We start from the raw sequence: 21,153 nt of genomic DNA, 5'->3' as shown, positions 1-21,153 counted from the left end.
CCCACTCCAAGACACGTTATTAAATGGCCAAAGGTTAAGGATAAAGAGAAACTCTTAAAAGCAAGAGAGAAGAAGTTAGTGTCTGGAAGGTTGCCAGATGGGAGAGGGGGAGGGGGAGAATGGGTGAAGACGTGAGGGGATTGAGAAGTACAAGCGGGTAGTTGCAGAATAGCCGTGGGGATGTAAAGTGCAGTATGGGAGATGAAGTGGCCAATGGTGGGGGGATTGCCTGAAGGATTGGGAGGTACTGGGTGGAGGGGGACAGAGGGGAAAACCAGGACAACTGTAATAGCATAATCAATAAAATATAATTAAAAAAAGAAAAAGGCAACCCTTCTTTATATTGAAAATTTGTCATAACGTTTTGCTTTTGTTCAAATAAGACAGTATGCTGACATCTGATAGTGAATTTTAAACAGTATACCAAGCTACAGTGTCTATGATATGAAAATAGCACCCACCCCCCAGATCTGGTAAAGCTGTATATGCACGACCCGCAGAAAGGTACACGTCCACATTCTCACCTCTGTTTGCCAGGATTCAAGGACCCCTCGTCCACCTCCTTGTCATATTGGGTCCGGATGTCATCTATGCAGCCATTATCTCCAAATCCTCCCCACTCTGTGTTAATGCACATCTTCCCTTGGTCCCCTTCCACCATCTCTATGTTCCTCATCTCCTCCATGTAGCACACATTGCTGCCCGTTCCTAGAAGGAATCGTGCAGAGCCTTTAGTCTTTGGAAGACGCCACCAGGTCTTAGAGAGGCAGTGGAGTGCAGCGGACAGGAATTTAGGCTTGGAGTCAGATACAACATGGTGTGGATTCCAACTTTACCCTCATTGCTGAGTGACCTTAGACAAGTATCTCATCTTTCAGAGGTCTAGTTTCTTCATCTGTAAAGAGGAAATAATACCTGCCTTTTATGAGGTCTATCCAGAAAAAGTCCAGCCATCGTTAATATAATGAGAACAGTTTGCACAATAATGTAACCTGGCAGCCAAGGAGAGTGGACTTGAATGTGCACATGCATGAACAACAACTTCACTGTACTAGGCAGGGGGGGCAGGAGACACCTTTGAGTGAGCATGTGCACTGTGCAGCCATCACATTCCAAATGACTGAGCAAGTAGAGCAATGAATCTGCATCAAATTTTGCATGATGCCTGAACATTCCTCTATGGAAACTATTTGGGAGACTCAGAAGGCCACAGCTCTGGGCAACTGAGGACTGGCAGTTTCATCACAATAACATGCCTGCTCATGCATCAAGTCTTGTGCAGTTTTTTGGCAAAACATCAAATCACTGAGGTGACTCAGCCCCTCCACAGCCTAGATTTGGCACCCTGCAACTTCTGGCTTTTCCCAAAACTAAAATCACGTTTGAAAGGGAAAGGATTTCAGACCTTCAATAAGATTCAAGAAAATACAATGGGCAACTGATGAAAGTTGGGAGAACTGTGTGAGGTCCCAATGTGCCTACTATGAAGGGGACCGAGGCATCATTGTCCCATATACAATATATCTTATATCTTGTATCTTCTTTAATAAATGTCTCTATTTTTAATATTACATGGCTGGATAGCTTCTGGACAGACCTTGTAGATTTGTAATTTTAAAAAATGAGATGATGTTTGTAAGTTTTTTCCATGCATTAAGTATTCAGTAAATGGTGATATCATCATCATCACCATCATCACCATTGTCAAGCTACAAACACACAAAGTGAGCTTCCAACTAGTCATAGAGTTACCAGTCAGCACTGGAAGGGACCATGAGGAATCACCTAGTCTTTTTTTTTAAAGAATTTATTTATTTATTTATTTTTAGAGAGAGGGAAAGAGAGGGAGAGAAGCATCAGTCTGTGGTTGCCTCTCACATGCTCCCCACTGGGAAAACCCAGGCAGGTGCCCTGATTGGGAATTAAACAGATGACCCTCTGGTTTGTAGGCCAGAGCTCAATCCACTGAGCCACACCAACCAGAGCGAATAACCTAGTCTCGGACAAGCAAACGTTTGTCATCTATAAGCCACTCTTTTCTCCCTTGCCCATGACCTGGCTTCAGAACTGTTCCCAACACAACAGTCCAGGCAACTATTATATTTAATTAAATTAGTTCACCTCTTTTCTCTTTTAGATCTAGCCCAACTCCACCCATAGATGAGAAAATTCAAGACCAGATAGAATAAGTAACCTGCCCAAGGTCACAAAGTAGGTAGGGGTTAGAGTGAAATGAAACTTCTTACCTGGCATTGAAGACATCTGCATATACTTCCATCTTCTTGTTCTACCCACCACTCACCTCCAGGAACCCCAGACAACCAACTGAAACCACTTTTGCAGATTGTCATTACTCAACCTGTGCCTGTCAGTTGGAATGCCCTTCACCCCCATCTCCACCTGGTCAACTCCCAACCTTTTCCCCAATTCTTAATGAGAGTCATCCCCCTGGAATCCACCCTGGTCTTCAATCACTGCCAGAGTTCTCTCAAAGACCCTTAAAATGCCTGCATCAGCTCAGGCCTTTCCCTTCTTATCTCTCGAGTTTCTTCCCAACTCCTTCCCATCCGGTGCACCCTGAGAGCCAGCAAAGATCTGAGAACAGAGGATCCAGCCTCAGGCCAACATGACTCAACTTCAGTCTCCCTCCTCCCAGGATAACTGAAAATCCTCTCTTTTTATATTATTCTCTTTCTTCAACAGAAAGGATAACCTTGGCTTAGTACCCTTAATGAAGAAAATATTAGGTAAAGATTTAGCAGTTAGAAAACCTGGAATCAGAATCTTAACTTCATCTCTTCCCTGGACTAAGCCAGCTTCAGAGCCTCTGTATAATGGAAGGAAGGACCCCTGTCCCTCACTGTGTTACAAAGGAACCTCCAAGAATCAGATGGAAGTAGGCCAATGGAACATGTCTGACCACTCACCTGCAATCAGGCCAATCTCACAATTAGGATCTTCATAGCCACAGGTCATCATGGTCCCCACTGTGTCATTCACAACTGCAACTATGTCCAGGTCAAACTCCTGCAAAGGAAGCAGCTCTGCTGTAGGGAGAACATGCAAGCCCAGCAGACTCAGGAGGGGCATATCAACCCAAGGTGGGGGTTGGGTGTGAGAGACAGTGGTCAGAGTTAGAGGACTGGACATAGGATGATAGAGCAGGGACCCGGGGGAAGACGCTGGGTCAGCCATGAGCCTCAACGTCACATCGTACATTTCTCCTCTTGATGGCTTCTCTGAGCATGTCCACCATGTCTTCTCCCTCACAGTCAGTAGCCTTAAAGCCCTTGGTCCACTCAATAAGCGTTGCCTGAAAGAAAGAAGGGGAAATTCACTTGAGAAGTCGTTTTCTGGGACCACTGCACAATCTCAGCATCTAGTAGGTAGTCAGATATGTGTGCTTTTGACTGCTTGCATCTCTGCAGCCCTAACGCTAGGCCCAGAGGCATTGCAAAGGAGGATGATCAGACAGGGTCCACTGCTGAGAAAGATAATCACAGCAATCCATACTCATCAGTGGTCAACTGGTGTCCCCTGGCTATGACGACACAGAACAAAGGCCTGGATCATAGTAACCTCACTGCTAACGTAGCCAAGGACAGATTAAGATGTGATTAAAGATAAAGCTACAGAATGTTCATTAAAGCATTGTTCCACAGTAAAACACCAGAGGCATCCTATCATTCCAACAACATGGGTCTATCATCCCATACTTCAATACAGGAAATGTTGTACAGCCATAAAAACTCATGCTGTAAGAGAAGGTTAGATGTTAGAGAAAGATGTTCACCATACACTCTAAGGTGAACACACATTAAACAAGTGCAGATGGTGAATTATTCTACTACTCTTTTTAAAATAACTGTCCTTCTCTAGTGCTCTCTCACCCCCTTGGCAAAAAGTCTGAAATGGAGGGTGGATAGTTGTTTCTCTGGGTGCAAGATTATGGGTGCTTTTTAGTCTCTTCTTTGGCTGTATTTTCTAGTTTTCTTAAAATTAGCAGGTATACTTTTTTATAATACTAAGAAAAAAGTATTTTTAATTTTTAAAAGGAAGCAAAGGCTATCCTGTTAGCTGAGAGCAGCAGTTAGTTTAGCCTCAGGCTCCAGAGCCTGAGAAGGCAGGTGGTGAGGACCAATGGAGCTGTGCCGTCCAGGCCAGGAGAACTCCTGGGACAGCAGTGCTCCCAGCCCGGGGGGCTGGACGGCACCTCACCCGAGGCCCTCAACCCCAGCCTCCCCTCTTCTCTCCAAAGCCCTTGGAAAGCTGGGCTCCCTTTCTTCTTTCCTGGTGGATATTTGTAGGACATTAGAGATGTGCTCCCAACGGAAAAATCTCTTTTTAGTTGCAATTACACAAAAACAATGTTTTAAAACTCTCTTTTTTCTCCCCAGCTATCAGTGGCTTTGCTCCATTGGTTTCCCCTCCTTTTAAGCTGTGTCTTCATGAACCTGTCAGAACTTCTGGGAGTTCTGTGTCAAAACTCCCAGTGTTCTGGGTCATACGGAGCAACTGCGTCCTGGCACCCATTGATCATTCAGGACCACGGACAGCCACAGGTGGGTCCACACCCCGCCCCCGCATTGTGTGTTTAACGACAGCAGTAATACAGGAATGCATTACCACTGTAAAAAATTAAAGTCCCCTGTAACTCCCCATCCCCCCAACTAGAGACCTAGCTAGCCTCTATGATCTCTCTGATATGAATGCTTCCAGACCTCTTTCTGTTTGCATGTATTTTTAAATAAATTCATATTGCTTATGGACTACTGCAATTTGTTTTGCTCACTTAGTAATGAACCGTCTGGACCTTTCCAGGTCAATTAACACAGATCTGACATATTCCTTCACTGAGCAAAATATTCCAAAAGTATAATTACACAAAAACTTTAAAAATCCACTAAACTTAACTATAGACTAAGTGCTACTTTTACCTCCATTTTTCAAGTGAGTAAACCAAACTTGCCCAAGGTCACACAGCCCATAGCGTAGAAGGCAAGATTCAAACTGAGACGATGAGCTCCCAGGCCCACGCACACCCTTAACTCATGCACTCTGCCATCCCCCAGGTCGGGAGGTAACATATGGGAAGCTCTCAGAACGGTGTCTGACTCAGAACAAGCACTATAGTTGTGTTTGTTAAATAAAAACCAAGCAATAGATTCCTTATGATTGATACACTATAATTTATTTATTTGGTCTCTTTCCATTGACAGACCTTTGGGTTATTTCTAATTTTTCATTAGAAATTACTAAAAAGCAGCGTGGTAGTGAACAACCTCATTCGTTTCCCCTTGGGCATGTGTTTGAGAAACCGAATCTTGAGGGGTGGACCTTCTGGCTCTTAGCATTCTGGCATTTTTAATTTTGAGAACTCGGCCTTGTAACCAGATAATGCAGCCTTGTGAACCCCTCTGCCTCCGTTCTCTGAGTGAGTGACGTGGAGTGGGGCGGGCCTCGGCGCGTTGGCTTCCACAGCGTTCTCAGAGCCCTGGACAGCTCCACCCCCTTCTCATTTTGCACATCCCTATCGGATGAGCCCTGCACGCCTCAATGTCATTGTGAAATGTGAAGTAGGAGAGACATAGAGTGTAGTGCACACAATATGGATATTATTTGATTTTTTTGGGGGGGGGGGGTTGATTATATCCAGGTAGGTGTGCTGTGCACTAGAGCCAAAATATCAACAGTTCACAACCACTGGCGCCGAGAGCGTGCCCCTCGGAGCCTGGTCCCCGGCCAGTGTGCCGGTGGGACCACTCCACCGCCTCTTACGAGTGAGGCACCTCGGACGACTCACCGAACCTGTCTGGGCCTCCGTCTTTCTCCAGTACAAAACAGTGATTAAAAACTGTGTGTATATGTGCAGTGGGATGTTAGTCAGCCTTTAAAAGGAGAGAAATTCTGACACGTGCCACAACAGGGAGGAGCCCTGAGGACGTTATGCTAAGTAAAATGAGACAATTACAAAGAGGATGTGGCATGACTCCACCTGCAGCAGCCAAATCCACAGTGACAGAAGGTAGCAGGGTGGCTGCCAGAGGCTGGGCGGAGAGGCGGATGGGAAGTTACTGTCGAGTGGGCATGCAGTTTCAGTTTGGGAGGATGGAACAGTTCAGAAGATGGACAATGATGGTGGTTGTGCAACAATGCGAATGTGCTTGATATCACAAAACTCTACACTTAAAAACAATGTGTTGGCCCTGGCCAGGTAGCTCAGTTGGTTAAAACATCACCCCAATACACCAAGGTTGCAGGTTCGAGCCTCAGTCAGGATGAACCAGTGAATGCACACATAACTGGAAAAATGGATGGATGGTTCTCTCTCTCTTTCTCTTCCTTCCTGTCTCTCTCTAAAATCAATAAAATGTTTTAAAAAATAAAGTGTTAAATGTTATGTTATGCATATTTTGCCATTATCATTAAAAATGATAAAAAATATAGCAAAACAAAAACAGTGTGTAGCTCATGGAGACACCGAGTGGATTAAACAAAATCCTGACAAATCTTCGGTGCCCTTGTTATTGCTACTGTCGCGAGTGCTCTGGTCGACGCGCTGAGCAGCGTTCTCCCTGGACGCCGGCGAGCGGCATTCGGCTCCTCTGCCTTGGTTGGCAGTGAGCCTGACAGGGCCCCACACTCACCGGCTGGTGAATGGCGCTTCCACCCCAGAATTTCAAGAAAGACCTTGTGATACATGTTTCTAAATTATTATGAATAACATAGTAAAATTATTATTTTTTATGTTCTTCAATGTCAGTTAGGTAAGTGTCCAGGTAATAAATCCCTTCCGAGAATCTAGTATTTGCAAAGAAGAGCACATCTTTAGATGAGCTGGTAAGCCTTTGCTCGCCCGACGATAAAGACCCCGCAGCCCACTGTGCTCCCAGTTCACCAGGGCTGCCCAGACACTCACGCTGTCGCTGCCAAAGTGTTCCACGTGGCCTAACCTCAGCCTACCTCTCCATTATGTGATTTGATCTCTCGTTTAACGGTGGTCTCAGGTACATGTCCCTTTATTGTTTATTGCCCTTGATACTTTTGTGAATTGCAATTGAAAAAGTAGTAACAAAAAATGCAACATAATAGAAAAATTAAATAATTAAAATTCTCAATCACGTTTCCCCAGCTGCCCTGACCTAAGACCCCTCAATAACACGAACAGTGACTCAGAGGTACCTGGAGACCCCCCCAGGTGGAGGGGAAGCCCCCGGGCGGGCTGTCTCACCTTGTCGATACGCGTCTGCCCGCAGGGAAAGGAGAACGTGAAGCCCAGAGGCAGCTGGGCTCCCTTGAGGCCCATGTAGTCCAGGAAGTCGGCGATGCACTGCACGATGTGGTCAAACAGCTACAGGGAGAGAGTGGCAGTCATACCAGGCTGGCGGTGACACAGGGCGGCAGGCTGGCACCGTGGAGCACAGAACCCCCCGCCTGACTTTTACCTCCTCGCCGGTGCCCTGCATGATCTCCAGAGGGATGGCGAAGATCTTGTGGTACATGCGCACGGACCTCCGTCCACTGCGGATCTTCACCAGCAGGACCCGGAAGTTCGTGCCCCCCAGATCCAGGGCGAGGAACTTTCCTTTCTCTGCGGTGGAGAGAGCGAGGGCTCCGTCCCACCACCACGCATGGAGCAGGGACTCGTGCGGAGGCATTGGGAGGAAGAGGAGATGAAGAAGAGTGGCAGACTCAGAGCCTGCCCTCCAGGGCTCAGGGGCCAGAGGGACATGGAGGTCACCGAGCACAGTGTCAAAGGACTAGGTTCCACTTGTCTGAGGCCTGCCTGCTTCTTGGTGTCTTGTAAAGGCCACACATGATACTGATACCCAAGGAGCCCCTGAGGGTGAATCAGCCCAGGCTTCCCTGATTCCCAGGGACTCAGAAAGGTGGTTCCATCCTGTCTGTGTGGGCGAGAGGAACTGTTCATCCCCTCCCCAGGTTCCCAGACCCCATCTGACTATTAAGAAACCATATCAAGTTCACCCCTCAATACCAACCATCGCCTTTCACTTCTCCGACACTGCAGAACATCGTAGTCTGCTCTGTGAAGACTTTCACCCTGCTCTCTGCCTCACTCATTCTGCTATACCCACACTGATCATTTTGCTGTTCCTTGAATTTACCAAAGACATCACTCTTACCCCTTATCTGCTCTTTCTCGTGACACCCATCGTTAACATGGCATCATACGGTGTTTGTTTATTGTCTTGTCGGCCTGACAGAATGGGAGCTGCACCAGGGTGGGGACTGTGTTTCCTCATTGTTATATCACCAGGACTAGCGCACAGCCTGACACAAAGCAGTTGCTTAGCAAAACTTTGAGGGATAAAGGCAGGAAAATAAAAGGGAAGAAGAGATGAGTAACTGAACAGGACCCTTATCACTTTCATTTTTTTCCCCATGTAGACTCAAAGGATATTGGCTTTGTAAAAGCTCTTTTTTGGGGTGAGAGATCCAAAGTACAGCAACGTGACCTTAAGAATGCCATCTAGCCCCTCTGAGTCTGTTTTGGCATCCATGAAATAAGTCTCATTCTCTCTTTACGTAACATGCAAAGTGGTTGTGAGCATGAAGTAATATGTTCAAAAACAAACTATGGCACGAGTGTGGCTCCTGAGGTCCGAAGAGGGGAAGCGACCTGTCTACAGAACTGACCCCACTGTTTAGCAGCTCCTCGGCCAAGCACGGAGGACGGGGACAAAGATCAGAGGTCGCGGTCAGAGGCAGGAAGTGATGAGAAGGGAGAGGCAAGCCTCGGGAGAGAAGAAAGGCAGAGAAACCAGCAGGAAAACAAGCCAGACAACTCCAAGTGTCCACATGGCAGCTCTTGGGGACAGCATCTGGGTCTCTGGTTTGCCAACAAAGTAGGATACACTCCATGGTCTCAACTGCACAGACATACACACACCCCCTAACTGAACTATTCTTTCATGGCCAGTGCCTCAGAGCAACCACAGCAAAGAGATTCAGAAGGAATACTGACCTTCTATGCTACTCCCCCTCTCAACATCGTAGACTTGAATCCAAAGCTCTTAGAAAAACCTAACTGGATTTAAGGAGGTCTATGGGAATTCTGGGGGCCCTTCAGGAAAGAGAGCTGTGTGCATGGCCCACCTGTGCCATCTGGCACCCCGTAGACGTAGGTGGGCAGCATCTTGACCGTGGCCAGCAGGTGGGTGTCCCTCTTCAGCCCGTACTCGAGCTCAGCCCGCATCTTGTCCTGCACACCCACAAGTTGCTCTCGGGTCAGCTGGAACAAGGCCAGCACCTTGTCAATCTGCTTCCGCTGGGCCTGCACCCGGGAGGCCACCGCTGTCACCATGGCTGCCCCCTTACTGCTGCCACTCTCTGACAGGAGGAAGCGGACATCACAGTTCGGGACCAGTTTCCTCACCACCTTGTGCAGGCGTTTGGGGTATCTGAAAGCAAGGGTGATGGCAAAACACGTGAAGATTACAAAGGCCCAGGCCCGGCCAGAGGGAGCAGACACAGGTGGAGCAGTAGAGCGGGAGCCTGGGGAGCTCTGCTGGGCCAGGACTCACTCCTTTAGCTGCTAGATGGTGCAGGGGCAGAGCATGACTGGGGGAGGGACTGGGCAGCTGGGACAGTGGACAGGACACTCAGGAGGCTCAAAGAAGTGGCTATTTTACCACTAACATTTCAACTAATAGGGCATATCCATGCATATTACATATTATGTCCATGCAGATAATGTATTGGCCAAACATCATCTCTGTCCAAAGGGGAAGGGTTCTGTCCCCAGCTCTTTCCAGGGGCACCAACCTGACTTCCAATACCACCCATTAGCCAGAGAGGTTTTTGTACTCCCTCCTGGGAAATTCTCATTTCCACATGTTTTCCTACCAGTATCTTTCGTGGGAACTTGGCAATCTCTGTCATCCCAGTTTTTCCCCATCTATAACTGAGTGTGTTTTTCCAATCTTACTACACAGTAGGTAGTCAAAAAACAATGAGTAGATGGATGAATAGATGGATAGATGGGTGGCCAGATGGCTAAACACAGAAATGATTGGCTTTGCTAGTCAGGCAATTAGTGGCTTTTGGAGAATATTTCTCTAAGAATAATCCCCCAAGGCAACTCGGCCAGCTAGGGGGGTGCAGTCTCTGAATTCAGCCTTTCCCCTGAATTCTCAGAACCAACAGGAGATGCTTGGTTCCAGAGAAGCGGCTTAGTTTAGAAAGAACCCAGGAACTCTGTCCCGGGGAGGGAGGGGGGGGGCGTGTTTGTGGGGGCGGGGCTGCAGGCAGCACTCACTGAGGGTGTATCTTGTAGAGTGTGCCATCCACGCCCACCGTGGTCCGGAGCCGCACCAGCTTCTTATTCTCCCGGAGGCGTGTCAGGATGGCTGCAAGGGCCGCGGCGCAGAGATTGGCTGAGCGGAAGGAGACGATGGTGCAGACGTGCTGGACCGCAACGCAGTCCGCCTCTGAGGGCTCCAGGCCCAGATCCGTGAGGATCTCCCTTGTGTTGGCAAGGCCTTCTTTGTACCTGGCCAGAGGACAGGAATGAGAGGGCCGCCCTTTTCCATCCCATGGCAGACCCCTCGGAGAGCCAGCTTTCTCACCTCTCCGGTGACAAGAAACAGGCTGGCACATAGTCATGTAATAATGATAACAATATAAAAACCAGTCGTAGGAGCCACCGTTTACTGAGCACTCACTACGTCCCAGGCACTTGTTTAAGGATCTGACATGGATCAACTCAATCTTCACAACAACCCTGGGAGAAATTTTGCCATTACCATACTGCACAGAAGAGAAACCTAAGGCACAGAGAGGGTAAGTAACCTGTCCACCGTCACACAGCTAGTAAGTACAAGGGCCAGGATTTGAACTCAGGCAATTAGATTACAGAGTCCACCCTTTTAATCACCTTGTACTGTACTACCTTTTGCTGAAACTCAGTCCCTGTCAAGTTCTGCACAAATACAGACTCTGGGAGTCAGATGCCATTTCACTGAGCTCAGAATCTAAACTGATTACAAAGTTCAAGGCAATGCTGCAGTTTCTAAGCTGGAGGAAGAGGACCCTGAGTTGACTAGGGCCAGACCCCATTGCAGGGACCTGTGTATGAGGCCTCAGATCACCAAAGCCAAAGCCAGCCCCCAAGAGGACCAGGTAGAGAAGGCTCTTGCTGTAGCAAGCATTCTTAACTTGAGTTCCATGTGTGGGCTTTAATGGGTCCAAAGATGCCCTGATATCATAAGCAAAACTGTGTGCAAATATACATTTTGGTCCAGAACCTGAGTCAGATTCTCAAAGGGGTCTGTGACCCTAAAAATTTTATAAATCACCATTTTGGGGAGGCAGAAGGCAACAAAACCTGAAGAGGGTGCAGACCTCCATCAGCAGAACCCCAGGCTGATGAGACCAGCAGCAAGAAGTCGCATCCGAGTCATGGCAGGCATTGCTAACCCTCCTCAAGCTGTGACCAGGTCTAAAACCAGCCCGGTGAAGAAGGAAGATCTGGTTGCTTCTCTGGGCCCACAATCGCCATGGCGAGAACGCCAGGCCTTGGCTGCCCGCCCGGAACTAGCCCCTCTGGAGCAAGGTGGGAGGGACCAAACCAGCAGCTTACTTCTCCATGGCTGCCACATGCCGGGTCTCAATCGCACCCTTGGTGTGCAGGCTGGAGGATTTCTTGCCACCGAACAGGAGGCCCGCCTTGGTCATCTTCAGCAAGATGAGCCTGACGAGTTCGCCTAGGTACAGGCCGCTGATCATCTTCTCAAACCTGCAATTTGGTGAACAGATCATGGCGGAAACACCTTTGGTTACGCAGCATCCTTTCCCAAAGCCAGGAGCATGAGTGGTGGGAGGGCCGTGCCTTGGGTCAGGAGCCCTCTGGCCCCGTCCCAGCTTGGGGTGCCCTCTCCTCACCTGAAAAAGAGGGAGGATGAAACCAGAGGTTTCCTGCTCACAAAGTGCTGGACTGCAAGAATCTATAACTCGGTCACCCCGGCCATGGGGGTGTCACCCTCATGTTAGGCATTAGGAATCTCAACTTTAGAGACGCAGGTACTCTCCCAATTATGGCATGACAAATCCAAATTTCAGATGCTTCCAACTCCTACACCAAGCTTCTGTCCAAGAGAGAAGGACGCTGCATCTGTGAGGTGGCCTTGGACGGTCCCAGGAGGTTCCATGAAAATGTGGGTGGAAGGTCCCTACACTTGGACTCTGGTCTGCACCCGCCAAGCAGTTACTGATTATTTCCCAGATAAACTATTAAGTATGTTTTGATTCTCCAAATATAACAAGATAGAAAAACCAAGCAAACCTGTTTCCTAACCAACTTTATCAATTTCATTATTAAAAATCTTAGGACATAGCAGAAGCAAAAGACAAAATAGATCCAGACTGGATTTGGGGGAGTGGAAATTATCTGAAGTGAAATGGGGACAGCAGGGTGACAAAGTCCAAAACGAATGGGCAGCCCTTCCTCGGGCCGCGGCCGCGCTGCACCACCGGTGAAGCTCTGGGTGTGTGCTGGGGAGCAGGCGCGTCCGAAGCAGAAACGCGCCTCCCACATCGGCAGGTCTGTGTTTAAATATGTTCTCGGAGGTACTTAAACTTTTTATTCACCAAGATTTCTTGGGAAAATGGTTGATCCCAGGGCTGGGGCCGGGAAAACACACGGAGGACCTGGAGCATCTGACTGGGCCAGAAAAAAAGGAGTGATGGGAACTCGTCAAGAGGATGCAGGGACCAGCTTAAGGGGGATCCCACTGGCCAAATCTAAAAAAAAATTGATTTAAAAAAAATGGGAAGAAATTATAACCCATAAAATAAAAAAAACCCTCCATGAATCCATATCAGTTTAAAGAGATAAATGGAGAGGATGAGGGGCCTCTTCCTTACAGCAGAATAACAACAAACCGACAGAGGAAATGCAGGACTTAGAAATCCATCAGCGGGTGCCAAAATGAGAAGATGGGAGTTTAATGAGAAACAGGATACGCACATCATCTCACGGCATCTCTTCACCAGATACTCATCCATTGTGGAGGGAATAACAGCGCCCTCACGGTGGGGACACCTGTCGCACATCCCTCTAACCAAGCAATTCGAATCGCAGCCCTGGTAACGGGACAAGCACGGGCCTCCGGATTCAAGGCACCGAGGGACACGCACACACCACCTGTGGGATATTCCTGCCGAAAACTCACAACCTGAATCTAGTCGTGAAGAAACATCAGACAAACCCAAGTCGAGGGGGCATTCTGTAAAATGAGCAGCTTCGGATGCTTCAGGGTCATGACAAACAAAGAGACACCCGGAAGAGTTCAAGGTTAAAGGAGGCTAAAGAGACGTGGCAGCAAATTGCAGTGCGTGACCCCGGACTGGACCGAGGGCCAGCACAACTGTTTCCTTTTTCAGAAAGGACAGTGGTGGGTCAGCGGGTGAACTTTGAATAAGGTCTGTAAAATAGATCCCAGATTATGTGTTAACTCCCTAACTTTGATAATTATACTTTGGTTATGTAAGACAAAGTACTCATTTTCAGGTAATACGCTCTGATGTATTAAGGAGTGAAGGGATATTATGTATGCAACGTAGTCTCAAATGGTTCAGAAAAATAATTTTATGCACATATGTGTATTTTATAGGTATATAACCATATACAAACAGAGCGAGAAAGAATGTTACTATTTAGGAAATCTGAAAGAACAGGAATTTTGTATGATTTTCTTAACTTTTCTTTAAGTCTGAAGTTGTTTTTTTTTTTAATTTTTAGTGTTTTTCCAGTCAGCACTTAAGGAGCTGGAATAATGTGTGAGACACTGTGTAGCAAGGAAAGGCAGGCGGCGTGTGGAGCTGCCCTCGGGAGTGAGAGCACAGCACGCAGACAGCCCTGAGCAGGACCCTCAGTAGTTCCCCTGCAGGCGATTGTGGGGTCAGGGCTGAGAAGGCGCCCAGGAGACAGGAGGCTGGGAAGGAGTCCCGCCGGGTGCTGGGTGGTCAGGCCTCCGGCTGCACTGGTTTGTTCTGTGGCCACTTGTACAAATGCACCAAGAGGGCAAGACCCACGTCATCTGGTTCATAGCTGTATCTCCCCTGCCTCACACACACACATGCTTCAAAAACATGGACTGAATTAGAATCCGGTTATAATCAAAGCAAAATCACTCCATTTCCTTGGCTTCATTTCCTCATCTGCTCGTGAAACTAAAATACAAACCTTGCCTCATACGCTCACTGTGATGGAAAACTGGTTGCAACTAAAAAGCCCCCCAGGTATAATTCGTCCCGAGTGACGGGTACTTCCTGGTGCTGATGTCCGGGTTACAGCACAAGGGCACTCACAGTTGCTTCCCTGGGTTGAGAGAGCCGAGGTCGAGATCGCGGTCAAACTCAGTGCGGATGTCTTCCAGGGCCCCGTCGTCCCCGAAGGCCCCCCACTCGGTGTTGATGCACATCCTCCCCTCGTCGCCCTCCACCAGGTCAATGTGGCTCATGTCCTCCATGTAACACGCGTTGGTGCCAGTGCCTGAACAAGGGATGGGAGAGAAGATGCGAAGATGGAAGGGCTCCGGGCTGGACAAAGGCAGGGAGAACCCTTCGCTGCCCGAGAGTTCCCTGAATACAGCACGGAGTGCTTCGGATCCACTGCCGGGCTGGTTCTCACTGAGGGAGGCAGCAGCTGCGGCGAGGCCAGGAGTTCATGTGAATAAAGCTGACGTGTGAAGTCTACACTTCTCGGGCTGCCAGTGGTTTGCTGTCATGAATTAAGTTGATTGTGAGGAAGTCCCTACTGAATATGTATGAGAGCTGACAAAGCACATTTACAGAGGAGGATGAGTTAACCTAATCTTCTTTTTTTTTTAAATTACCAACCCACAGTAATTTTTTAAATCCTTTTCCTAAGCCACTTCATCTCTTCTCTATTTGATAGTAAAGATACTCTTTATTCATGAACTGCCACAAATTGCTCCTAGCATAAACTATATCCTTATCTTTGACAGTGATTAGCTGCCACATACGAAAGCAAATTTTCATTATTCCAACACAAAGTCAGTCCCAGGAAATGCCTAGAACATTTGAGTACCAGGGAGTGACCACAGATGGGCACTGTCTGTTTGGCACCTACTGGGATGACGGAGGTGTTCTATAATCAAATAGTGGTGATGGTTACAAAACTGTAAATTTACTAAAATTTACTGAATTGTACACCTAAGATGAGAAAATCTGTGTGCCTCAGTAAAGCTGTTTCTTAAAAAAATTTAAGTGTCTTCCCCTGGCTGAAACCCTGGGCTGAGAATTTTATTTATTTATTTTTAGAGAGGGGAAGGGAGGGAGAATGAGAGGGAGAGAAACATCAATGTGTGGTTGCCTCTCACATGCCCCATAATGGGGACCTGGCCCACAACCCAGGCATGTGCCCTGACTGGGAGTCAAACTGCAACCCTTTGGTTTGCAGGCTGGTGCTCAATCCACTGAGCCACACCAGCCAGGGCTGGGCTGAGGATTTTAAAGCCATGAGAAATGAGAAATAAGAAATGCAGAGAGACAAACGTAATACACTATGTGGGAAAAGCTTTCTCGGGAAAGTATGGACACGGCTTAGGCATGGCACACACGTAACCCTGTGTTGAGCTACCGTGCGTAGTCACTAGGACAGACACAGAGGGCAGTGGCTGGGTGCCGGGCCTGGCAAGTGCTGGTCCTATTCTGAGGCTCCAGAAACTGGAAGGCAGATCAAGCCCCTGACGTATAAAGATCCTGCCCTTCGGGAAAGTCGGGCTGAGCAAGAAAAAACAATCCAGAAAATGTTTCCCAACAGCGGTAAAGGAATGAGCAGGTGGAAGGGGATACACAAGAACAGCCTTTAAATCGACCCACTAGGCTTTGATTGCCCCCCACGCTGCCTTCTCTCGGACCCCTCCCCTCCCAGCTCAGGGACCACCCACTGGGTGCCTGCACTGCACTGCCACCTCCTGGTACAGGCCACCACCACGTCTCGCCCACACAGTGCAGTCTTCTCTTGGCCAATCACCTTGCTTCCACTATTGGCCCAAATAGCCAGTTCTCCACACAGCAGCCAAAATGAGCTTTTTCAAAATGCACGCCCCATTTGTCCATCCCCCACCCAGTGCCCTCCGGTGCCTTCCTGGCTCCCTTGGGGTAGAAGCCAAAGATCCTACAGTGAGTGTGTCTGCGACCTATGCAATCTGTCCAGTCCCATCCCCTCTCTCTAACCTGAGCACCGGGCTGTTCTCAGCCCTGGCTCACTCCGACTCAGACCCCACTCAGCCCTTCAGGGCTCCTTGAGCACCGCACTCATTCTCACTGCAGAGAACAGAGGCTTCCTCTTTCCTTGGACACAGACTGGCCTCTCCATCTCCACTCTGCTCCCTCCTCCTCATCGCTGAGGTCCCTGCTCAAACGGACCCCTCCGAGGGGGGTTGCACTCACTCTCCATCACTGCACCCTGCTCTCTTTTCTTTATCACAGTCGGCACCACCTGAAACCGTCTTATTTATTTAGGCCTTGTTTGCCTTCCACCCACCTCCCCACTGAAAGCTCCAGGAGCACAGGAGCCTTTGAGTGTTAACTCACCACTGAGAACCCAATGCAGAGACAGGGCCTGACATTCGATGGGCACCCAGGAAATACTTGTTGAACGAATGGATGGATATGTGCACTGGGTTTTCATGTTCTCCTAAGTAGGAAGCCCCAGTACCCTTCCCACAGAATTTACTCGGCGTTTGCTGAAACTAAACCCTAAGCCAGCCCCATTCCCCCATCTCCGAAAAGCAAGTCAAACTGAGTACCAATGATGACACCAACTTCACAGAAGGGATCATCATAGGCACACGTCATCATGGTTCCCACGGTGTCGTTGACCAAGGCCAGGATATCCACATCGAGGTCCTGTTGGAACACAAGCCCCAGAAGGCATCAGTGGGCAGGAAGGGGGTGTTATCCCTTCATCCTTCCCCACAGAAAACTGGAAAGCAGTGAACCAAGCCTTCGTCACGGTTCAGGGGTCTAGGTGAGTTGAAAGAGCGGTTGCAGAGGGGACCCATGCTCCTCCTGCTCTGTGGCTGAAGGCCTCCGTGCAATGGTAATGTGAGGGGCAGCCCATGGGGCTCCAGCCCTCGTCTGAGGGACCCTGAGGAAAGCATGTTTATCCAGGAAGCAAAGGTGTTTCCAGGAGAAGACACTGAAGTCCTCACTGTGGGGTCACCTCAGGCAGCGTCAGCCAAGTCCTCTCCATGGGCAGCACCATGGGCTTCCTGCCTGGGTTTCCCTTCTGCCAAGACAACCTGGTTATTGCGCTACTGTTCCCCGGGGCTTGGGGGAGCATTTTAAAGTAAAGTGAAAACTGTAAGAGAGAGACACAGACTACCAAAGAATACGATCGATCTTGATCGATCGCAGCTTTAAAGAGGGAAAGAACTAGGAGGGGGTACATCAAAACAGTCCTCTCGCTGTCAGGGTAGCAACTAATCCAGGTTTATTTGTGTACTCTTCAACTAGCAAGGAGCATGTTTTGCCTTTGGGTTATTATAAAGTTTATTAAACAAATACAAATACTCAACGAATAGAGAGTGGAAGTGCAATCGAGAACCAGACTGGAAAGAACGTGATCTTTTAAACCTCGGGAGAGGTGGGGGTTGGAGCATTGCACACAGCAGGGGTCTGACCAAGACAAGCGCCCGCGCCCCCCCTCCCCACCCGCCGAGGCAGCTGGGGAGGCCCTAGCAGAGTGCCGCCCACCTTTCAGCAGTAACAGGAACAAGCTCCACATACCAATGCTCACCAGTGGGTTTATCCAAATAGCCACATCTGTACCACGTGAGACCTTCCCTGAGATCAGCTCCTTTTCCGGTCCTCCCCGCGCCGCACCCCCGCACCCCCGCACGAGTTAGACCCCGCCCCCAAGGAACAGGGGCGGGGACTGGCAGACCACCCCTGTCTGATGCGAACTCCTCACCTGGTGACTTTTCAAGGCTTTGTTTAGACAGCCCACTACATCTGTGCCCTGAACTCCCCGGGCCTTGAACTTCTTGGTCCAGGAAAGCAGGACACCCTGGGGGAAGAATTCAGAGGCAGTCTAAACAAAGAGGGCACTCAGTTCTGAAAATGCGCTGCAAGAATTTTATGTTTAAAGTGCACCCCCCCTCTTTGAGCTGAATCACCCCAATTCTTTCAATATCTCTTCAGAGGCCTTTTCTATTAATTTAAGCATCTTTATTATTCTCTTCTGAACAGTTTGAAATGTTACATGTAGTGGCAGAAAGAATAATTGATAAAGAGTCAGGACACCCGGAATCACAAGACGTCGCACAGCCGTTGAACCTCTCTAACGCCCCGTTCACTCATCTGTGGAATGGAAACGCCGCTTCCCCGCCCCCGTCACAGGAACGGTCTGATGGAAGCACCTGGTGTGTGGTAGATGCGTATCCGTGTGCAGAACATATGGTTTGCCAGGTCCACAGAACACAACTAACATGGTATTACCTTGTAGAACTCCCTCGGGAACTTAATTTCAACTACAGAAATGGCTCTCAATTTGCATTATCAGATATTTGCTTAAAATCGGTGTTTCGCAAGAGTTGCATGTCTAAACTAGCAAATAATCAGAATTTTTCAGACCGGACGAGGCCTTGGAGACTTAGGGTTCTAGAAGGACACACAGTCAAGAGTAGCTGAGCCCAAACTCACAGACATCCTGACCACATCTTCCCAATCCCATCTGTTTATGGGTAATGATGCTGAGATTCAGAGAGGAAGGAAATCTGTCTGGTCCCAAAGGGAGTGAAGGGCAGAGATCAATTGGAATGCAGGCCTCTGACTCCCAGCTTGCGACCAGGCTTTCCCCCTGCACCATAGCACCACCTAGTGGCCACTCTCCCTAACTTCTGCCTTCACAGGCTGTGGTAACGCCCCTGCTTCGTCTGAGACATGGTGGGGTGGCCTTCCCACCAAAAAGGTGCCAGGGACAACATGTGACCTGTTGGGGGTAGGATATTTAGAGGCGTAAGAAACAAATGCCTGTGATGTACTGTGATGAAAAAGAGCAGTATCTACCACTGTATTTTTTAAAACTATATATACAGCACAACATCATCTAATATGAACATGAAAACCCAATGCTAGTAGTGGGTATCTCTGAAGGTGGGGATTACGGGTGACTTCTACTTTCTTCCTTAAACCTTTCCATTTCTGTCTCCCTCTCCCTCTCTCTTTTTGTTTTCCTATCTTGAATAAATATTACCATTTTATCATTAGAAACACATACACACAGAAAAATTTCTCTTCAACTGAGACTTTTCTGTTCTCTCATGAAAAAAACAACAAAACAAAGACAAAACAAACAAAGTGACACCCTTTTTTCATTTCCATGGCCTTCCCTTCTTTGACCATGTTTTAGTTTCACGAAGAAGACCCCTTGGCCAGACCTCTTCATGAAGGCTTCCCCTCCCTCCCTCCTCCCGCACTTACTTGGCCCATGGGACCACCTTGTCCAAGAGCCTGGGAGTGAGCTTCACTAAATCTCCACCCGCCGCTCGAGCGAGGCTAACCAGCCACGCCCACACTCGGTTAACTGTCATTCATTCATCCCCTGTGTCTAAAGCTTTTCTTCCTCACTTTCGACTTCACTGAGAGGCAGTTTAAGAGGAAACTGTATAAATTACAAGTAATTCAACTAGACTTTGGTGACTAAAAGCATTTCCCACTTCCTTGATATAACCCAGCACCCTTCCGAGTTCAAATGTTCCTTGAAAATCCTCAGTGGAATACGGCACAAAATGGGCCGGATGCTTTCGGGCACCTGCTGGCACTGAAACAAAGTCCCAGGGCCGTGTCTTTCTGAAAAGGCAATTTGATCAGGGGCGTGCGAGCTTGGGTGGCATCACTTAACTGTGTGGCCTTGGGCAAGTCTTTAACCTCTCTGAGCTACAATCTTTCTCAAATATAGAGTATCAGCATAGTGTAAGACACTGTGTTAAAATCCGAAGTGCATTATTATCATTATTAGATGCTGTGGGTATTTGACTTAGATAAATGCCAAAATCCTGGATGGACAAACCATACATTCACCCCTAGTTATTAAGAAAATATGCAAGTTTGGTTCTCAAAGTCAAACTGACTCCCACAGAGCTCGAGAATTTTCTTCCTTCTCTGTGGGATCTCCGGAGCTCGAATAAGAGGTGTCGCACTGCTGGGTGAGTCCCACCTCTGGGCCTGATTCCTGACTCCGCCTCCCGCTTCCTCCACTGACTGCAGGGACTCTGCTCTTCCAGCCAGAAAGAGAAGACACTTCAGAGCAAAGCTTCCCCCGCCTCTTCCTACATTCCCTGAAAACTTCCTCTACTGTTTTTCCCGAATCCATTCTTTATAAAATAATGAAAAAGTAAAGTTCAGTCCATCCCCTGTATGGATAGATGATGGTAAATTATCATTCAATGCAATCAAGTAAATGATTGATTACACCCTTCGATTGTCAGATAGTTATGATAGTTATCAGAAACCTAGGAAACACAGGACGTTGTGATCGAGACCCGGGGGTGGAGAGGAAGAACGATGTAGAACAGTGCCTGCCCTTCCGAGGCATCTGTTGAATCGAGGACAATCATCCTTGTCCTCAGTGACCACGGACACACCAGGCGCAGTGCTGAGCATTGTGGGTGTTTGGTCTGAGGTTTACCCTGACACAGCAAGTTTTACAGATAGGAAAACAAGGGGCTCCAAGAGTTAAGTGACTTCCCAGGGCACACAACCTTCCTGAACAATGATTCAAAGCCAGGTCCGCGGGAGTTGAAAACCCATTCCCTGCCCACTCTCTGATACCCATAAGTCAGCAGTATCACACACATCCCAAGGCGGTCCACGCTACCAAGGTCGTCCATGGCGTGGCTGTCAGCTGGGTGTCGTGACCAGCTGAGTGTCGTGTTCGTGAGCTCCCGCCCCAGACAAGAGTGACCCAGGAAGGCCTGCCCCTTGACCATAACCCCCTGGTCTCAGAAAGTTTATTCTCCTTTTATATGGACCTTTATTTATTTTCACAGATTTACATAAAATTGGGTTTGACATCTCCCTGTTTACAAATTGAAGGTCCGAGACACACAGAGATGAACTTCCTGAGCCCTTGGCTGGCTAGTGGCACGGCTGAGCCTA

The 21,153-nt window shown here is 48.4% G+C and overlaps 1 protein-coding gene across 2 annotated transcripts in view; it reads right to left on the bottom strand.

The window, feature by feature from the left end:
• The window catches only part of HKDC1 (hexokinase domain containing 1), a 60,342-nt gene that overhangs the window by 28,955 nt on the left and 10,234 nt on the right, over nucleotides 1–21,153 (bottom strand). For both annotated transcript variants that reach the window (XR_008391356.1, XM_037130603.2), the window contains exons 5-15: nucleotides 17,966–18,061; nucleotides 16,800–16,899; nucleotides 14,332–14,515; nucleotides 11,603–11,758; nucleotides 10,280–10,513; nucleotides 9,118–9,422; nucleotides 7,446–7,591; nucleotides 7,232–7,351; nucleotides 3,218–3,313; nucleotides 2,928–3,027; nucleotides 525–708 (exon numbers count right to left, since the gene is read on the bottom strand). Coding sequence is in view for 1 of the 2 variants with exons in the window: in XM_037130603.2 (XP_036986498.2) it covers nucleotides 525–708; nucleotides 2,928–3,027; nucleotides 3,218–3,313; nucleotides 7,232–7,351; nucleotides 7,446–7,591; nucleotides 9,118–9,422; nucleotides 10,280–10,513; nucleotides 11,603–11,758; nucleotides 14,332–14,515; nucleotides 16,800–16,899; nucleotides 17,966–18,061 (1,721 nt within the window). In the remaining variant the exon portion in view is untranslated. The remainder of the gene's footprint in view (nucleotides 1–524; nucleotides 709–2,927; nucleotides 3,028–3,217; nucleotides 3,314–7,231; nucleotides 7,352–7,445; nucleotides 7,592–9,117; nucleotides 9,423–10,279; nucleotides 10,514–11,602; nucleotides 11,759–14,331; nucleotides 14,516–16,799; nucleotides 16,900–17,965; nucleotides 18,062–21,153) is intronic.

The sequence above is a fragment of the Artibeus jamaicensis genome, unplaced genomic scaffold (assembly GCF_021234435.1).
Source record: "Artibeus jamaicensis isolate MK-2021 breed Jamaican fruit bat unplaced genomic scaffold, CSHL_Jam_final contig_332, whole genome shotgun sequence".
NCBI classification, from domain to species: Eukaryota; Metazoa; Chordata; class Mammalia; order Chiroptera; family Phyllostomidae; genus Artibeus; species Artibeus jamaicensis.
The sequence above is the reverse complement of the archived record's forward strand: the minus strand, read 5'-3'. Positions and strand labels throughout refer to the sequence as shown.